The sequence below is a fragment of the Eriocheir sinensis genome, chromosome 27 (assembly GCF_024679095.1).
Source record: "Eriocheir sinensis breed Jianghai 21 chromosome 27, ASM2467909v1, whole genome shotgun sequence".
In the NCBI taxonomy this organism is placed as follows: Eukaryota; Metazoa; Arthropoda; class Malacostraca; order Decapoda; family Varunidae; genus Eriocheir; species Eriocheir sinensis.
The window spans coordinates 14,970,720-14,989,564 of NC_066535.1; the positions used below are offsets into that span (position 1 = coordinate 14,970,720).

General features: G+C 44.1%; 1 protein-coding gene across 7 annotated transcripts in view; it reads right to left on the reverse strand.

Moving 5' to 3' along the window:
• LOC127004184 (cyclic AMP-dependent transcription factor ATF-1-like) overlaps window positions 1-18,845 on the reverse strand; it is a 70,608-nt gene that overhangs the window by 25,392 nt on the left and 26,371 nt on the right. For 6 of the 7 annotated variants that reach the window (XM_050871672.1, XM_050871669.1, XM_050871668.1 and 3 more), the window contains exon 2: window positions 2,740-2,801. The exons of the other annotated variant lie outside the window; for it this stretch is intronic. In XM_050871672.1, coding sequence (XP_050727629.1) covers window positions 2,740-2,801 — 62 coding nt within the window. The remainder of the gene's footprint in view (window positions 1-2,739; window positions 2,802-18,845) is intronic. 7 annotated transcript variants of the gene reach the window in all.

An 18,845-nucleotide genomic window follows, 5' to 3' on the forward strand; every position in this document is an offset into this window, starting at 1 on the left:
ATTTTCCTGCCAATCATCTCATTTCACACAACAGCAAAGTATATCCTGTTTACTCACACCTACACCCACATCAGATATTCACGTCAAAGCACTCTTCAGCACTTATATTCAAACGCACGTATCTATGTTGCTTTACAGGAGGCAGTGTAGACGGTCAACAACCTCTTCATTATCGCTATGTTCGTGCATGTGTGTGTGTGTGTGTGTGTGTGTGTGTGTGTGTGTGTGTGTGTGTGTGTGTGTGTGTGTACTGCTATCATGATTGACCTTGTCCCCCACAGTGATCTCTCTCTCTCTCTCTCTCTCTCTCAAACACACACACACAGTAGCGGGCTTTTTTTCATTATTGTTTTTTTTGGGGGGGGGGTTCTTGAGCTGTTTCCTTTGCTGTAAAAAAAATAATAAATAAAAAAAACACCCTTAAACCTCCTTGACTACTACCACCACCACCACCTCCATTACTGTCTCTTGCAGTCTAACACGAGGTTATGAATACTCTTATTAACAGGATATAACTCTGCCACCGAATTACCTAGCGAAGGCGGTATGCACGCACTTGTTCACTAATGACACACAGACGAGAGGGGAGAGAGGTGGTTCCATGGATGCGGTGCTCGCTCAGCTTAGGACCGAAAGGTTGAGTTCGATCCCACTTTCGGCAGTTTCTTGTTGAGGCAGCGCTCTCTTGTGACCCTAGCAGAGCTGCTGGCACAGGCTCGGCTACCTAGCTCGGGGGGATTATTGGATCAGCTTTTTTTATCCTAATCCATAGAAAATATAAACGAGTACTTAAAAATAAGGAAAAATATACATGAACAAATTTATTAGTAGCTAGACAAATAAGTAGCTAAACTCATCACACAACATTTTGCAAAACAAGTAAATATGAAAAAAAGGGGGGGGGGGAGGACAACAGGGACAACACCATCAGGAAAAAAAAAAAAAAAAACAACACGTCGGTATGCCGGGCCGCACGTAAGCCAGACTTCCCGAGGCGTCTCAAACGATTCCCTCAATTTGCCCCCGTGACACGCGGCTGTCTGGGCGGCGCGCGGGCGACGGCGGGGCACCAGCGGCAGTACCCACGGGCCCTCCCCTCCTTCCACCACCCCTCCACACTATCTCGGGCGGCGGCGAGGCGGGGGAGGAAGATAGCAGACCCAGTGGAGGCCCAAGAAGTTTCCTTGTCTCTGGGTGAGCTGAAGGCCCGCCCCGCCAGGCACAGCTGAGGCACTGCACGTTATTTGTTGCTTCTAATTTTGTGTCTGCAGCAGCTGCTGCCACTGGTAGACTACTGTACTGTGCTACTACTGCAGTGGTATACAAAACCAACGAAAGGCGTTACTGAAGCCGATACCACCACTATAAAAAAAAATTTAGTACCACTACTACTACTACTACTACTACTACTATTCATATCAAGTGAGGTATTGGGATTACCTTGACATTGACTCAAGAAATGTTGGTGGCCGCGGTGTTCCAAGAAGCAGGAAATCGTTTGGTCTACAAAAAATATATCACTCTTTCGTTAAAATAATGGGCTGACAAGTACGCACAACGTTATCTTCTTGTCTCCTGAGGCAGCTCCGAAATCGCTTGGGAAGTGGGTGGGTGAGGCGCCTTGGTGAGCCCCGCCGCCCCGCCCGACATGCCTCCCTCCACCTGATGCAGCCCCCCACACCGCACGGCGAGGGTCCCACCCACACACGGGCTTATCTTGGTTATTTGGGTTCATGATACGTCTGACAAACCATTTCCCTCATCACCTGTCACCAACCACGTATACCATGACGTACACCCATCGCGTCTCTGGAGAAAAGGACGAAGGAGGGGGGGGGGGGGGATGCCAAACCGTCATGACATCATCGTGTACTTGAATTAGTCACGCGTGAGTCACCTGACGCAGGGGTCGCCGCCGCCAGCCCGTCGCCGCGGCCCACCTAACCTGCCTCGGCCCGCCCCCGCCTGCATATTCCTGAACTGTGTACAGGTTTGGGTCACAGGGAAATCCCTGCCAATCACACCTTGCGCTTGACGGTGACGTTGCCTGAGGAAGGTGGAGCTTGCTCTCTCTCTCTCTCTCTCTCTCTCTCTCTCTCTCTCTCTCTCTCTCTCTCTCTCTCTCTCTCTCTCTCTCTCTCTCTCTCTCTCTCTCTCTCTCTCTCTCTCTCTCTCTCTCTCTCTCTCTCTAATCACAGTTCTGTACAAACTAAGAATAACAATAATACATAATTTCAACCCAAACAGATTTATTTCTTGTTCTGGGAGTCACTATAACGCTCAACTAACTCTACAAAGGTGAGCATCGCTTAAAGCTTTTTTTTATTTTGACAACAGCATCTCCCAATTACTATTAGTTTTTTTTTTTCAATATCCGCTGATGTTGGTTATTGTTACTGCAATATGTGCAAAGTTATTGCTCTGCTTTTGGTATTATTAATATGTTGGAAGCTGCACCAGCGTCGAAGTAAAACAAACGTTTGATATTACTGTCGCTGTTTTTGTTGCTAATACTAAAAAAGCTTCTTTCCCGCGTCTAATATTAATGAGATTGTTCAAATGCCTCTGATGCACGTCTAACGTTACTGAAATTTAAATGCCATGATGTAACCTCGCACATAAGATTATTGTGTTTGTTTATATAGTCAGGGTTTTTTTCTTGGTGTGTGTGTGTGTGTGTGTGTGTGTGTGTGTGTGTGTGTGTGTGTGTGTGTCAGGAGCAACAAAGGGACGACCTACCTCACGGTCTCCACAGCAAAGCGGACGGTACGGTCAGCAACCTGCATTTTGTCTTCGTCCCACTAGAACAGATCAAAAACACGGCAGGTAGTAAGGCTCCACCGCGGACTTCAGCAGGCACCAAACCGCTACAGCCGCTACAGCTAACATGCACATCTTAACCAGCAAGGGAATACAAAGGTTAGGCAGGCAAGTCATTCTTATATCACTTCAAGATCTCCTAAAAGGACTTACATAAACGTCTTAATGTGAGGGACATAAAAAGCATAATATCGAAGCATTTAATTAAGTTAACCTTAGATGACTCTTGATACTTTCATGCGATGGAGAGCAAGAGTGTTACTACTTAGTATATTTAGACCAAGGACGAACCGCCAACCAGCCAGCCAGTCAGCCAACCAACCAAAAAACAAACAAATCAGTCAGTCAGTCATTTAGCCAGGAAGCCAGCCAGTCAGTTATTCAGTTAGCCAGTAAGTCAATCATTCAGTCAGCCAATCAGTCAGGCAGCCGCTCAGTCCGTCAGCCAGCCAGCCAGTCAGCCGGTACGTTAGTCACAAGAGCACACAAGGACACTGGCTCAGCCCTTCTCACATCTCCCATATCAGCAGCGATGGTTGATATGTAGCTCGTGGCCACCAGTAATGAGGGAAGGGAGGGAGGGATGGCAAGGGCGGGGTCACTGGTGCTACAACATGGCTCAAAGCGGGAGTCACGGGTGGAGCACACACACACACACACACACACACACACACGAGGGCAGGGCGTGACCCACTCATCCTATCAGCAGCTTCCGGGTGGTGTGTATGGTCAGTTCGGTACACACACACACACACACACACACACACACACACACACACTGCTGATACAAAGGATGATCGCATAGTCACTCTTTGCATAAGCCTCTCTCTCTCTCTCTCTCTCTCTCTCTCTCTCTCTCTCTCTCTCTCTCTCTCTCTCTCTCTCTCATCTTTACTTCGGGAACACTTTCCGCAACATCTTCCCTTGACTCACCACCACCTTCATCCCCCCCCCCATCACCTCCCTCCCCCCTCCCCCCCACCACCACCGCCCAAGGGAAGGAAGGATCCGAGGAAGACTTTATGGAGGAAACACGTCTTCAGGGAACTCGAGTCACCGTGGGAAGGAATTCTTTGAAGTTCACGCCCCGCTTCAAAGAGAGCGCGCGCATATCTGAGGTGTTTCCTTTTCTGTTTTCTCTCTCATTGGGTAATCTCTCTCTCTCTCTCTCTCTCTCTCTCTCTCTCTCTCTCTCTGACACGGATAATAAGGATAATAAGGAAGGAAGAAGGTAAACAGAGGAAAAAAGAGATGATGATGACGACGCAGGAACATCATCAACCTGGCTTGTTACGAGATGAAGATGCTAACATACACATAGGACTGATGTTGAGATGAGAGCATGATGTGTTTTCTCTCGTTCTCCCTCTCTTCCTTTCCTTCCTTCCTCTTCTCTTTTCCCTCCACTTGCACGCCATTTTTCAGTTTCTCCTTCCCCTCCCCTTATTCGAGTTCCCATCCACCTCCACCAGTATAGAGTTCCGCCTTACTTCTTTCTATTCTAATTATTCTGTCCTTCCTATTTTTTTAACCCGAACATTTCTTTGACTTGCTATTCTTATTCCCTTTCATTTTTTATCTTCCTCCTGCGTATACTCCTCCCTGTCCTAGTCTTTATACTCTACCATCAGCTTCCCAATCACCCCCCCCCAATAACGACCCCATATCACCCCCCACCCCCCCCAACACACCACGATGCTATCCCATTCTCCAACAAGCCACACCGAGTAGTACTTATAGACGCACAAACACACGCGCCAGACAATAAGTCAAGCTAAGTGATTCACGTGTACACATAACAAAGACTCTCGGGACGGTATTGGGTCATTTGCAGTAGAAACAAATTATATTCTACTGTATTAAACCACTCTTTGCTTTCCACTTTGATGGGAGCAGCGATAACCGGGCTTTTTTTCTACACTTTCTTTTTGTTGCCCCTGAGTTGCTTCCTTTACTGTAAAAACAAAAAAGTGTATATCGAGGGCACTTTTTTATAATATATTTTGCCTTCACTGTCCCTATTACAGAAATGTATAAATATATAAATAAAACCGTTTTCAATTAGTATATCCTATTACGTTCACAAACAATATCAACACAACTCTATCAATCTCCTCTCTACCTGGCCTCGCTCACCTGCTTCCCGCACTGACCTTGATGCTGCTAAACGTCCTTGATACAGAACACTAATCAGTTTTTAATTATCTACCTGTGATTTATACCTGGCCTAGACTACGTTCAAAGGAGTATGGACACAACCCACCTGGCCTGACACACCTGCATACCTAATTAACTTTCGATTTCCCTTTCTCTCCACCTGGTCTGACTCACCTGTATAAATTATTAACTTTGCCACTCCTCCTTAATTAAAATGACACAAATCACTTTCTAATGATCTACCTGAGGAGTAAGCCTACAGCATCTAAATCACGGTGTCTTCCCTCCCCTTTCCCTTCTACCTGACCTACCTCACCTGGTCACTCTGATGTCCTTGCTACACGTCCTTAATATAATATGTAAATCACTCTAATCTACCTGAGGAATACGATATCTCTAAGTCACGTCGCTTCCATTCCTTATCCTCTCTCTTCCTGTCCTGTCTCACCTCTTTCCTTCCTTGCCCTTCCTACAACACGTTCTTGATATGTTCTTAAATAAACTGCTCTGATTGACCTGAGGATCTACCTAAGTCACGTCTCTTCCATTCCTTCTCTATCCCTGGCCTGTCTTACTTCTTTACTTCCTTTGTTCATTCTACTACGTGTCTATGAATCAATACTCAAATCCCTTCTAATGATCTACTGGGCTAAACGATACCCAAATCACCGGTTAATTATCTCGATCTCCTGGCAGTGGGCGTGTACAGGTGGGCGGGATTGGGTTTCCTATCGCCCGTCCTCATTCTTTTCACGTGTGGGTAGTCAAATCGATAACTAAAGATACCACAAGAATGTTTGACCGATGAAAAGAAAGTAAAGTTATAAGTTTCTTTGATCGGGTAACCAATCGACATTAAACAAATACTTCCACGATAAAATTATCAAAGGAGGAAGGTCGTTAGGCACGCACGATTCCACTTACCGTTACTTAAACCAAAAAAACTTCAATAGATCACGCTTTCATTGACTAACGTAAATGTGTAAATGATTTTCTGGGGACGTGCTCCTGCATACATCTCACGCATGTTGCTCGGGCGTAAATTATGTGAAAGTGTTGACGTCACTAACTTCATAATCACAGGCGCGGGTGCTCCGTCACAAACTACCGTCACATACATAACGTGGACAACAGTTTGAGGCCAGAGGAGACTAAGGGTCGGCGAATGCTGCTCTGAAACTGGAGCTACGTCACACCTACGTTTACAGACGATAACGATACTTGAGCTACATCTTGATATGGTAAGTAATTTGCCTAGAGGGAAACAAGTTATACTCCATTACCGACTAGGATGTTCAGAGGAAGCACAATTTACCGAGTATCAAAACTGTATACTAAGATCAGGCAGTCCATTACAGTTTATATTATCATTAACTAGGATGTTCAGAGGAAGTACAATTTACCGAGTATCAAAACTGTATACTAAGATCAGGCAGTCCATTACAGTTTATATTATCATTACTATTATTATTATTTTTGTTCTTGTATTGCTCAACTTATATTCCATTACCGACTAGGATGTTTAGAGGATGTACTATTTACCGAGTATCAAAACTGTATACTAAGATCAGGCAGTCCATTACAGTTTATATTATCATTACTATTATTATTATTTCTGCTCTCGTATTACTCAAGTTATATTTAATTACCGACTAGGATGTTCAGAGGAAGTACTATTTACCGAGTATCAAAACTGTACTAAGATCAGCCAGTCTATTACAGTTTATATTATCATTACTATTATAATCATTTCAGTTCTCGTATTACTCAAGTTATACTCCATTACCGACTAGGATGTTCAGAGGAAGTACAATTTACCGAGTATCAAAACTGTATACTAAGATCAGGCAGTCCATTACAGTTTATATTATCATTACTATTATTATTATTTTTGTTCTTGTATTGCTCAACTTATATTCCAGTACTGACTAGAATGTTCAGAGGATGTACTATTTACCGAGTATCAAAACTGTATACTAAGATCAGGCAGTCCATTACAGTTTATATTATCATTACTATTATTATTATTTTTGTTCTTGTATTGCTCAACTTATCATCCAGTACTGACTAGAATGTTCAGAGGATGTAACTTGACGGACGTATACATCCAACAGTACCAACCATGATTTCCTGTTTACCTGTCATCGTGTGTGTGTGTGTGTGTGTGTGTGTGTGTGTGTGTGTGTGTACCAGGATGCTTAAGTAAACTGATGAGACGTGTATTCAACGCCAAGAACCATGACTTCCCGCGTAAAGAAGAGCACCAAGCCACCTCGAGCTATAACTAATCTATGTATAGGAATCTTCTTTAGCGTTTTTTCTAGGAGGTAGGCTTGTTATAATTTTTTTTATTGCTATTTTGGTTTGTACTTGGCCTGCCTTCAATGCAATAAAATAAATAAATAAATAAATAAACAAATAAAACAGGTATACAAAACACCACACACTATCCATGGAATCTTAGACAAAACAAAGGCTAGTCAGTGTAATAGAAATGAAGAACACATATGCACCAAACCTGTCATATATTACGTGACTACAAACACTTCAATACAGTTTAATGCCTCACAGTTATACACAAACACACCCCGAGCAAGCAATATGCGGGGGAACTAACGGTGTCTCTCCGCTAATAAAGGTGACAGGTTAGGTACTCTTGAGGAGGGTCACAACACGGGCACACACGAGTTGGTACTTCATCCTCAGTCAACACCGCACCTCGGGATAAGCGGCTTCCGGTGGCCCAGTGGAAGGAGCGACGGAGGGATGTGGTGTTTTAAAGCTTTCAGTGACTAGGAATGATTCAAAGGTTTTCTCTCTTCTTGTAGGTATCTATGTATTGTTATTATTGCTATTGTTATCAATGCTATTTTTTTTTTTAGGTCTTAATCATTCCGTGAGATTAAAGTCCTTGTGTTTATAAGTTGTATTGAGATTGTTTTACTGATTTTTTTTCTTGGACTTTGTTTGCAGATGAGTTACAGATATATAATCATTCCCTCGTGTTTATGGACCCAGAATCGTTGTAATGGAAGATGATGATGATGATAATGAGGCCGATGATAGTGATGAAGACGTAGATGAAAAAAAAAATTAAGAAAAGGAGAAGGGTAATGAAACAACCACAGAAGTAAGAACACGAAGAAGAAAACGAATAAAAATAAAAATAGAAATGAAAAAAAAAGAAAAAAAAACGAGGAGTAACAGTTAAAAAAAGAAGAAACCGGAAACGAAGAAACAGAAGCATCACCCGACTACATCACAGTATCCTCTCCCCCCAGCGGACTCAACCCCCCTCCCTTCCTCTCCTACCCGCAACACTGTCTCGTCTGTACACTTCACGCGGCGTTGACAAGGCGCTGACTGACACGCTACAAGAACCGCTGTGATCTAAGAACGACTGACTGACTGACTGACTGACTGACTGCTTCTCTCAACTCTGTCACTTGATCTCCACGCTGTCCCTCGTCTGTCTGTCTGTTTGTGTAGCTACTAAACAGTCTTTCTTATCTGTTATTTTTTCCTTTTTCCTTTCTTTTTCTTTCATTCTCTCCTTCCTCCCTTTGATTCTTTTTTTCTTTTCCTTTCGTATTTTTAAACTTTTTCGTTCTTTCCCTTCTCTATTTATTTATTACTAGTGTCTTCTTCATATCTGCTCCTGTATTTCTTTCCTTTTTCCTTTCTTTTCCTTTCATTCATTCTTCGATTCTTCTTTCTTTCGCATTCAGTAACTTTTTCCTTCTTCCCTTTCCCTATCTATTTATTTTCTTCCTTCCTTCATTAATTCATTCGTTCTTTCAATACTTCTTTCTTGTCTTTTTTTCTTTCATTCATCCTTTCCTTCCTCCCCCCTCTTTGTTTCTTCGTTTCATATACTTATACATTCTTTCATTCCTCTATTTTCTTCCTTCCTTCATTAATGCAACCAGTCGTTCTTTCAATACTTCTTTCCTTTCCTTCTTGGTTTCTTTTTTCCATATTCTTTCCTTCCATCCTCTAACCTTTCTTCATTCTTTCATTCAATCATTCCTTCCTTCCATCTTCGTTTCTTCCTTCCTTCCTTCACTATCTCCTGTTCTTCTGCGGTGTTGAGTTACCCAACAGAGAAGAAGAGGCAATACAGGAGATTGACAAAGAAGGAGAGGAAGGGGAGGAGGAGGAGGAGGAGGAGGCCAATGGGTAAGATGTGTTGTTATTGCAAGTGAAAAGCCGCGTATATGTTGTTGTTGTCGTGTGTCCTCCTCTTCCTCCTCCTCCTCCTTCTTCCTCTTCCTCCTCCTCCTCTTCCTTCTTCCTCCTCCTCGGCAACGCGTATGGGTGTTAAGCAAACGTCTCCTTCTTTTATGTTTGTTCTCACGGATAACAGAGCAGTGAGTGAAAGAAAAAAGAAAAGAAAAAAGAAACGAAAGAAGGAAGGAGTAGAGGAATGAAGGAGAAAAGACAATGTGAAAAAAAGGAAGGACGGAAGAAGGAAGGAAAGACTGAATAACTGACTGACTGAAGGAAGGAAGGAAAGAGCAGGAAAGAAGAAACGAAGAAGGAAGTAAATAATGAAAGAATAAAAAATAAGGAAACAAAGGAAGAAAGTTAAGAATGAAATAAAGAGAAAGGAAAAAAAGGTTGAAAGAAATGAACAAAGAAGCAAACAAAAAGACCAAATCAAAACACATATACACTCACTGCATTCATAATAATCCCACTAGAGAAAAAAAATAGTGCCCCCCTCGACGCTCCCCTCACCACCACACCACCCCTCACCTCGCCCCCCCACCTGTTGTCCTCCCTGGTCCCGGTTCGAGTCCCGCGGTAAACAGCCCGTGACGTGGGTGCCACTCGCCTCCATTAGTGATGCAGCGCCTGGACAACCCGACAGCATTCCTTGTTTCCCCACGGCCTCCCTCAGCGCTCCTCCACCCAAGGTCTACTGAGGTCTATTTAGATTTAGTTCATTTAGATCTTGCATCCTACCATTCTCTCTTTTTGGCCACTCATCTATGCAGTCTTTTATAGGGGTGGTGATTACCGGGGATTTTATTAATCTTTTTTTCCCTTTGAACTGCTTCCTTTGCTGTAAAAAATAAATAAATAAATAAATAAAACACTTAACCACTCCATTGCAAGCCACTCATCTGTCCAGCCCAAGGAGGTTAAATTATGTAACGTATTACCGAAATATAACCTCCATGGTCTACCCCCTACCTCTTCAGCTAACTAGACACCTCTCCATCTGAAAGCGATCTCTCTTCTGGCCGCTCTAATCTACTTTTTATTTTTATTTTAACAGAAGTGTTTAGTGGACTTTTTTCTTCTTCTTTTGTCCTTGAGCTGCTTCCTTTGCTATGATATAAAAAAAATTGCATTGACCTACACCATCTCATCCATCCAGCTATGCAGTCTTCAGTTCTCATTGTTCTCTCAGTCCCCCCTCGAAACAGTCTTCCCAGCTATTTCATCATCCAACCAGGTATGTATTGGCACCCTCTCAGCCCTGTCCGGTCATGCTATTTCGTCATCCATCCAGCTATGCAGTCTTCAGTCCTAATCGTTCTCCCAGTCCCCCCTCGAAACAGTCTTCCCAGCTATTTCATCATCCAACCAGGTATGTATTGGCACCCACTCAGCCCTCTCCGGTCATCCATCAAACCTTCAATGCTACCTCCACATCTCCCGCTAGCCACAAGGTTGTCATCAAGTCCTCTCAAGCAGTCCTCCATTCAACCCATCACCTACCTTCAATTTCAACTTCTCCCGTCAGCCAGCCACTTATCCTGCCCTCCCTTCACCTACTGGCCCACTGCAGCCTCCCATTCAGCAAGCATCTCACCAATCAGACAGACAGACAGCCACCAGCCAGACCAAACCAGACCATAGCTGTCAACCGTATAAGGCAAGGGCAAGGCCGAACACAACGATCAAGTAAGCAGGACGCACCCGTTATCCGCTCCCCCCACACCCATCTATCCACACCACCATCTTCCTTCCCTCACCTGCACCCCCTTTCCCATCCACTCCCTGACCACCACCACGGATGCATGTGTAAAGCGCCATGAATCGCAGTATAGTACCCGCTAATAAACAGTAGCTGACGTGTGATTCTATAAAGCCTGTATTGTTACACGTATTGACGTCTCGCTACGCCTGTTTGAAAAGCCTCTCGTATAAGTTGACGTTGTTTTGTATAGACTGTTTTGTGAGGCTGGTGATAGCTTTACCTGACTTCCGCATATTAAACGGGAAAAAGCACCCATGAAAATACGATTAGTCTTCTTTATGGCCTTGGAAAATAGTGTTAATGTGAGCCCGGGGCGTTTAAAAATATTGACTTAACTTGTGCAGACAGATAACGAAGGACAGGTAGGTGTGAAAGATGGTACAGGTAGGAGACAATACAGGTGATAGTGGTGGTAGAGAGGACAGGTAGCTTACGTAGGACAGGTAGTGTGAATTTTTGTAGGTAGAAATAACACAAACAGACAGATAACGAAGGACAGATAGTGTGAAAGATGGTACAGGTAGGAGACGATACAGGTGATAGTGGTGGTAGAGAGGACAGGTAGCTTACGTAGGACAGGTAGTGTGAATTTTGGTAGGTAGAGATAACACAGGTGATGGTGGTGATGTCGTGTTGTTCCTTGTTTTATAGGTATATAGGTGTTACTTACTTTTGTGTTGGATAAAGTTTGGTCATGTATTGAACGTGTTGTATGTAGTGTGTGTGTGTTCTGCTTTGGGTGGTTCATAAACTAACTATTATTATCCGTCTCCTATAATATATCTATCTTCCTACATGATTAGCACTCCACCTCTTCTGTGTTAGCTAAAGTAGTTGTGGGCGTGTGTTGAACGTGTTGTTGTGTGTGAGTCGTCCTTTGGGTTGTTAATAAACTAACTATTATCCGTCTCCTCAAAAATCTTCCTGCATGATTAGCACTCCACCTCTTGTATTCTGTGTTGGAACAAGTTTGGGACATGTATTGAACGTGTTGTAGTGAGTGTGTGTTCTGCTTTGGGTGGTTCATAAACTAACTATTATTATCCGTCTCCTCAAAAATCTTCCTACATGATTAGCACTCCACCTCTTGTATTCTGTGTTGGAACAAGTTTGGGACATGTATTGAACGTGTTGTAGTGAGTGTGTGTTCTGCTTTGGGCGGTTCATAAACTAACTATTATTATCCGTCTCCTCAAAAATCTTCCTACATGATTAGCACTCCACCTCTTGTATTCTGTGTTGGAACAAGTTTGGGACATGTATTGAACGTGTTGTAGTGAGTGTGTGTTCTGCTTTGGGTGGTTAATAACTTACTCTTATCTGTCACCCCCCCAAAAAATCTCACTATCTTCCTACATGATTATCTCCACCTCTCCTCTCCTCTTCACCACTACCGCCGTGACATGCATTATCTCTCTGAACATTCGCTTTTTATCTCCCTGTCTGATAATAAATTCACCTGTCTCTTCCTTCTCCTCCACCTCCACCACCACAAGTACTTCCTCCGCCTACAAATACTAATCAATTCTTCCCACCTGACGTATTTAACCTGTCCTCTCTACCACCACCACCACCACCTGTATTATGTATCTCTGGCTATCAAGATTCATTCACAATACTTTTCCTATGTTAATTATTCATCTACCCTCTCTACCACCACCACCACCTGTGTTATCTCTACCGACCAACATTCACATTACCCGTCCTGCGTTATCTACCTGTATTTTCTTCCATCAGCATCATCTGAATCTCCTACCAACCAACATTGTCACGCTACCTTACTCTTTACATTACCACCTGTCCCCTCCACCACCATCACCACCACCTGTATTACCTGTACCTACCAAGAAACATTCACACCATCGTCCTACCTTGCATATCCCACCTGTTCTCTCTTCCATCACCTTCACCTACTAATAAATATTCACAATACTGTTTCTACCTCACATATCCACCTCTTCTCTCTTTACCGCCACCAAGGTCACAAAAACACATTATCTACCTCACTTCATCCACACACACTTGTTATCGTATCTCCTCGCCTATTACTTCTCCATTGCAAGATAATTACATACTAGTACTTATTAGTATACCATCTTAAGACAGTCACCCAGCAAACCAACCATTACAAAGACGGATATCCACACCGCGTTACCCCCTTCACACACACCCATAAGAGTTCTTCAGAGCCTCATGATGTCAGAACCAATTTTTATTTTCATAGTCACCCTTCAAATACACAAACAATCCCTCCGTGTCTTACTCAGCCAGTCTCTACTAAGTGTATCCTATCTCAGCTTATAATAAATCCGAGTAGTTTGTATCATTGTTTTATTTATATATGAGTAAGTGTCTTGAGTTTTGTTCTTTCCTTCTTTCATATCCTGTCTAGCCAAGCCGTTGGTCTGTTTCCTGTGACGCAAATAAAAGGTATAAATCCAGCCAATTCGACAGCCAAAGCAGCCCCCAGCCTCCCATACCTTATTTTTTCCCCTCTTATATCCAGTTTAGCCCTTGGTCCGTTTCCTTTGACGCAAAAAAGAGGTATAATCTAGCCAACTCGACGCCCAAAGCAGCACAGCCCAGCCTCCTATACCACACTCACATACTCGACCCCATCTTGAGAGTAACACCCACAGGAGTAACATTAGTGGCTTCTTACCTACGACACCCCAGCCTCACGTGACCCCATGCACAGGCCCACAGACACGTCCTCTCAACTTAACTTTTTTTTCCTCCTATTCTGTGACAACTCAGCTATAACTCGGCCTCCTCCTCCTCCTCCTCTGCCTTCCCCTCCTTCTCTACAGTTTAAATGCGACCAAGAAACAAGAGATAAAAGCCACACGCCCCTTTGAACTCTGTCTGTTTGTGAATGTCTCTGTCTGTCTCTCTTTGAAATATAAATCTTATTCTGTTAAAACATTAGCAGACAGACAGACGGACTCTCTCTCTCTCTCTCTCTCTCTCTCTCTCTCTCTCTCTCTCTCTCTCTCTCTCTCTCTCTCTCTCTCTCTCTCTCACACACACACACACACAGGGCCAGTATATAACGATAATAGGACGCATCAGAAACACCCATGCATGCAGCGAATCTTATAAGTGCTTCATCGTCGTCATCATTCTTCTACGTAAAAGAAAACGAAGTGCACGAGGGTCGCCGTGAAGTATACAGGTAAACCATCACCCTCTGACATTATTACGGCGCAAAGGAGGCAATCAAACTAAACGGTAAAACAGTCTTATGGCCAACCCGGGCGGGGTATTATCGTGATGAGTCTGCAGGAGGAGGTGTAGTGAGGTAACTGTTTACGTGAAAATACTACTGACGTCATTGGCGGAGTGTGATAATACTGACACCCACCCGCGCTCCACAAGACGACATCCACCACTGCATTCTTATACCGAGGACCTAATGCACTTTCCCCCTCGCCAACCCCCCCCCCCCCCCAGGACAGCAAACAAACATGAAAGGGATAATTGGGTGGAAATAGAAAGAGCATTGCCAGAGTGGAATTACCCCCCTCCCCCCACCCCCAAGCCAGCAAGGAAGACGGAAAAAGAGCGATGACTGAGTGGAAATAGATCATCCAATAACGACGCAAACTATCACACAGCATGCGCCCTCCACCGTCCATGGACTTATCATCTATTATCCCTGAGAGTTGGGGAAGATCATGTAGGAAGGGAAGTCATGAAAATGGAAGTGCAGGGAAATAGAAGAAGAGGAAAAAACAAGGTGGATATATATAATAACGGAGAAGATCTAAGGAAGAGAGATGGAGATGAACAACAACAAACACAGAAATACGTGGAGAATTCACATTCACGACCCCGACCCTGAATAGGGAAAGAAAAAGGAAGAAAGATCCCTGACCATATGAAATGGATTCCCAATGCACTTTCCAGCCTATGTCTTATTGGATTATGTTCTGTTGTTTGATGAGCTTGGATAGGCTGGCGCATTGGTTGGTGAGACCTTTCGGTTCTTTGCCTGACGGTTAACTCTAGCATGGCTCATAGAGAGAGGTCATCCAGGTAAGAAATCCAGGAAAGAAAATCACCACCCACGACAGCAAACAAAGAACCCCAAACAAAGCCAAAGAAGAAGAAAACGCGAGAAATACTACAATGAAAAGGACAAAATGAAAGAAAGAAAAAAGGAAGCTTACCTGACAGGAAATACAGCTAATGACCTCCTGAACTACCACCCCGGACAGGTAACAAGGCCCAGAAAGACAACACAAGAAATACTAACAAGGGAGGGATAAAAAGAAAGAAAGAAAAGAGCATTAGCTGAGTGGAAATAGACCAAGAAACAACACAAACTATTACACTACACCGTGGACCTAAAGAGAGATTGAAAATACGCCACCCAACCCAACCCAAGAGACACCACGAGGAGGGGAAGGCGCACGCGGGGAGGTGACAAAAGAGGGCTGCGAGTAAATAGAGAAAAGAACCAAATGGGCCAAGGATCACAAACGTCATTACTTCACTTATACGAAGAAGACGAGGCATGACAGGTACGGCCGCCATGCTAGGAATAACACACGCACACACACACACACACACACGATACAATGCGGTGACGTCAGCATGCACGGGAAGTAAACAACGTCTTAATTGCAACACGTGTAATAATGGCTGACGATGACGATGATACTGGTAGTTAGTGATGGTGATGATGATGATGATGGTATAGTTAGTGATGATGATGATGATGATGATAATAACAATAAAGGTGTAACAATTGCATACATTCCATAATAACCCTTTAGATGCAAATGGCTAGACTCCAATTACCTCCCCCCCCACTCGCCCCCCTTCCCTCCAACACACACACACACACACACACACACACACACACACACACACACACACACACATTCCACCCCGACAACTCAGTCCAAACATCTGCCCCCCGCCCCCTAAACACATACCATCAAAACGCCGCGTCGTGTATGTGTGTGTGTGTGTGTGTGTGTGAGAGAGAGAGAGAGAGAGAGAGAGAGAGAGAGAGAGAGAGAGAGAGAGAGAGAGAGAGAGAGAGAGAGAGAGATAACGAGAATAACCTTTGTCCCTCAGGTAAGCAGGTGGATTTTGTTATCGGCCAGGTGAGTTGCGTTGCTCTGGTTACCTGTACCCTACCTGCGGAAAACAATCATTACCGCCATCGTATAGGTGAGGCTTAATGAGAAGGCTTATTGATCTAAGGAAGGGAAAAAGAACTGGAAGATATCTCCACTAACAAGAGAAAAAGGGAGGGAAAAAAAAAAATTCTGAGACAAATAATTGGGGTGAATGGAAAGGAGGAGGAGGTGGAGGAGGAGGAGGAGGAGGAGGAGGAGGAGGAGGAGGAAAAGGAACAAGGACAAGAAGACGGAGAAGATGAACCGGAGAAGGAGGAGAAGAGGAGGAGGAGAAAATGGAAAACAAGGAGGGAGAGAGAGAAAGAAAAAAAAAAAAAAGATCCCACATGAGTTTTACGGAAAGATCCATTACCATCCACCACCACCACCATCAGCACCACCATCAACACCGCCATCACCAGCAAGCATCGGCCGATAACACAGAAGCCTTTCCCGGACATGGTGCTGACGTCACTCGCTGCCCCCTGACGTCAGCAGACCCGGCGTCACTCTCGTCCATAACGTAACACTCGTTCTCCGCACCGCAGTCACGGACCCCAACGAGCCCCTGCCGCCCTGCCTCCCCTTGTTACGGAGCTTCCACCCACTCTACTTCTCACAGTCACGAAACATCTACCCTCCCTCCCTTCCTTTCCCTTGTCACGAAACCCAATACCCTGCCTCCTCTTCCCCTGCCTCTCCTGTCACGTAACCTCTACCCTGCCTGCCTTTCCCTATGCCACGAAATCCCACACCCTGTTACTCTTTCCCTGTCTTTCCCTATTTCTCCCCCTTGTCATGAAACCCAACACACTGCTTCCTTTCCCTACCTTCTCCCTTTGTCACGATACCTTATACCCTGCCTCTCTTGCCCTGTCTCGTGTCTTACTCCCTTGCCTTCTCTTGTCACGAAATTTCAAACCCTGCCTCTTGTGTTTTTGCCTCTTCCTCCCTCCCCTGCTCCCCTTTGTCACGTTACCACATACCCTGCCTCTCCTTCCCTGTCCCGTCCCTCCCTCCCCTGCTAACCTTTGTCACGAAACATCCACGCAGTCTATCTTCATCTGTCTCTCCCTGTCAGTCTCCTTGTTTTCTCCTGTTTACAAAAGTCACGATACCTCTACTATGCCTCTTACTCCCTCTCCCTGCCTCCCATTGTCACGAAACTCACCCCTGTCTTTCTTTCCTTTCCTCGTCCCTCCTTTCCCCTGCCAACCCGTGTCACGAAACCACACACCCTGCCTCTGTTCCCTTTACTTCTCCCACGTCTCACTAATTCACAACCTTCCCCTGTTTTTCACTTTCTCTCCCTACCTTCCTTCCGTCCCTTTCCCTCTCCCCATGTCTCACTCTACCTTCTACCTCTTAATTACCATGACACCCTGTAATTAGCCACCGTCCCCTGTTATTTAGTGAGGATCTGCACGGGTTCATTTTACACGTTTTCTTCGTCTCCTTCTTCGCTCTTCCTCACATGCGTCCTTACCAGTCTTTCCTCTCCCTCCCCCTTCCCTTCTCTCTTATTAGTTCACCTCGTTTTATTCACCCTCTCACCGCCCCCCTCCCCCCAACAACCTACCCCTTACCTTCCTCATCTTGGCTAACCTCCTCCTCCTCCTCCTCCTCCTCTTCCCTCACGCATCCTCGTATCCAAAACTCCATATTATTTTACGTCCATCCCCACCTTTTTTTTTTATCAACCTCTTTTATATAACTTTCCCGAACTCTCTCCCTCTCTCTCTCTCTCTCTCTCTCTCTGGTAAATGTCATCGCATCCTACACATATCAGACGAATACTAGGAAAGGACGACCTACCTACACACACACAAGGCAGTTCCTGTAAGTCTATTGTTTACGATCTGTCACACACTAAGCGGTACATCAGTATACCAAAAATCTCCTTCAATAACAGCATTCAATCAATTATTTTATTTTTTCCCTTAAGCTGTTTCCTTTGCTGTAAAATAAATAAATAAATAAATAAATAACCACACTAACTGACCTCAAGCTTGTTCCATGGTAGTAGTAGTAGTAGTAGTAGTAGTAGTAGTAGTAGTAGTAGTAGTAGTAGTAGTAGTAGTAGTAGTAGTAGTAGTAGAAGTACCGTAGTAATAATAATAACCACACTAACTGACCTAAAACTTGTTCCATGGTAGTAGTAGTAGTAGTAGTAGTAGTAGTAGTAGTAGTAGTAGTAGTAGTAGTAGTAAAATATATATATAATAGTAAATCACACACGAGGGAGAAGACCAGAAAATAAAATTACTTAATTATCTGAACCGAGTCAATGGGTACCAAAAATAGGAGGAGGAGGAGGAAAAAAGAGAAGAAAAAAGCGGTCAATTGGAGAGAAACGCTTCGTCTGATTCATTATTCATCTCCTTAAATTGCCAGGCGACGCGTGATGGGAAGAGGAGGAAGAGGAGTAGGACGACGAGGAGGAGGAGGAGGAGAAGATGCGAGTGAATTCTGGATCCGAGTTTCCCAGCGGAGTGATATTGATTGGAAGAAGGAGGAGGAGAGGTCGAAAGAAGAAGAAGAAGAAGAAAAAGAAGGAGGAGAAGAAGAAGAAGAAGAAGAAGAGGAAGAAGAAGAAAGAAAATATATGAAAAAAAGTGGAAGAGCAGAACAAGATGCAGAACTGTAAATAAAGGAACAATAACAACAAACACAAGAAGAAGAAGAAGAAGAAGAAGAAGAAGAAGAAAAAGATGCTGATAATAACTGAAGACATATAAATAAAG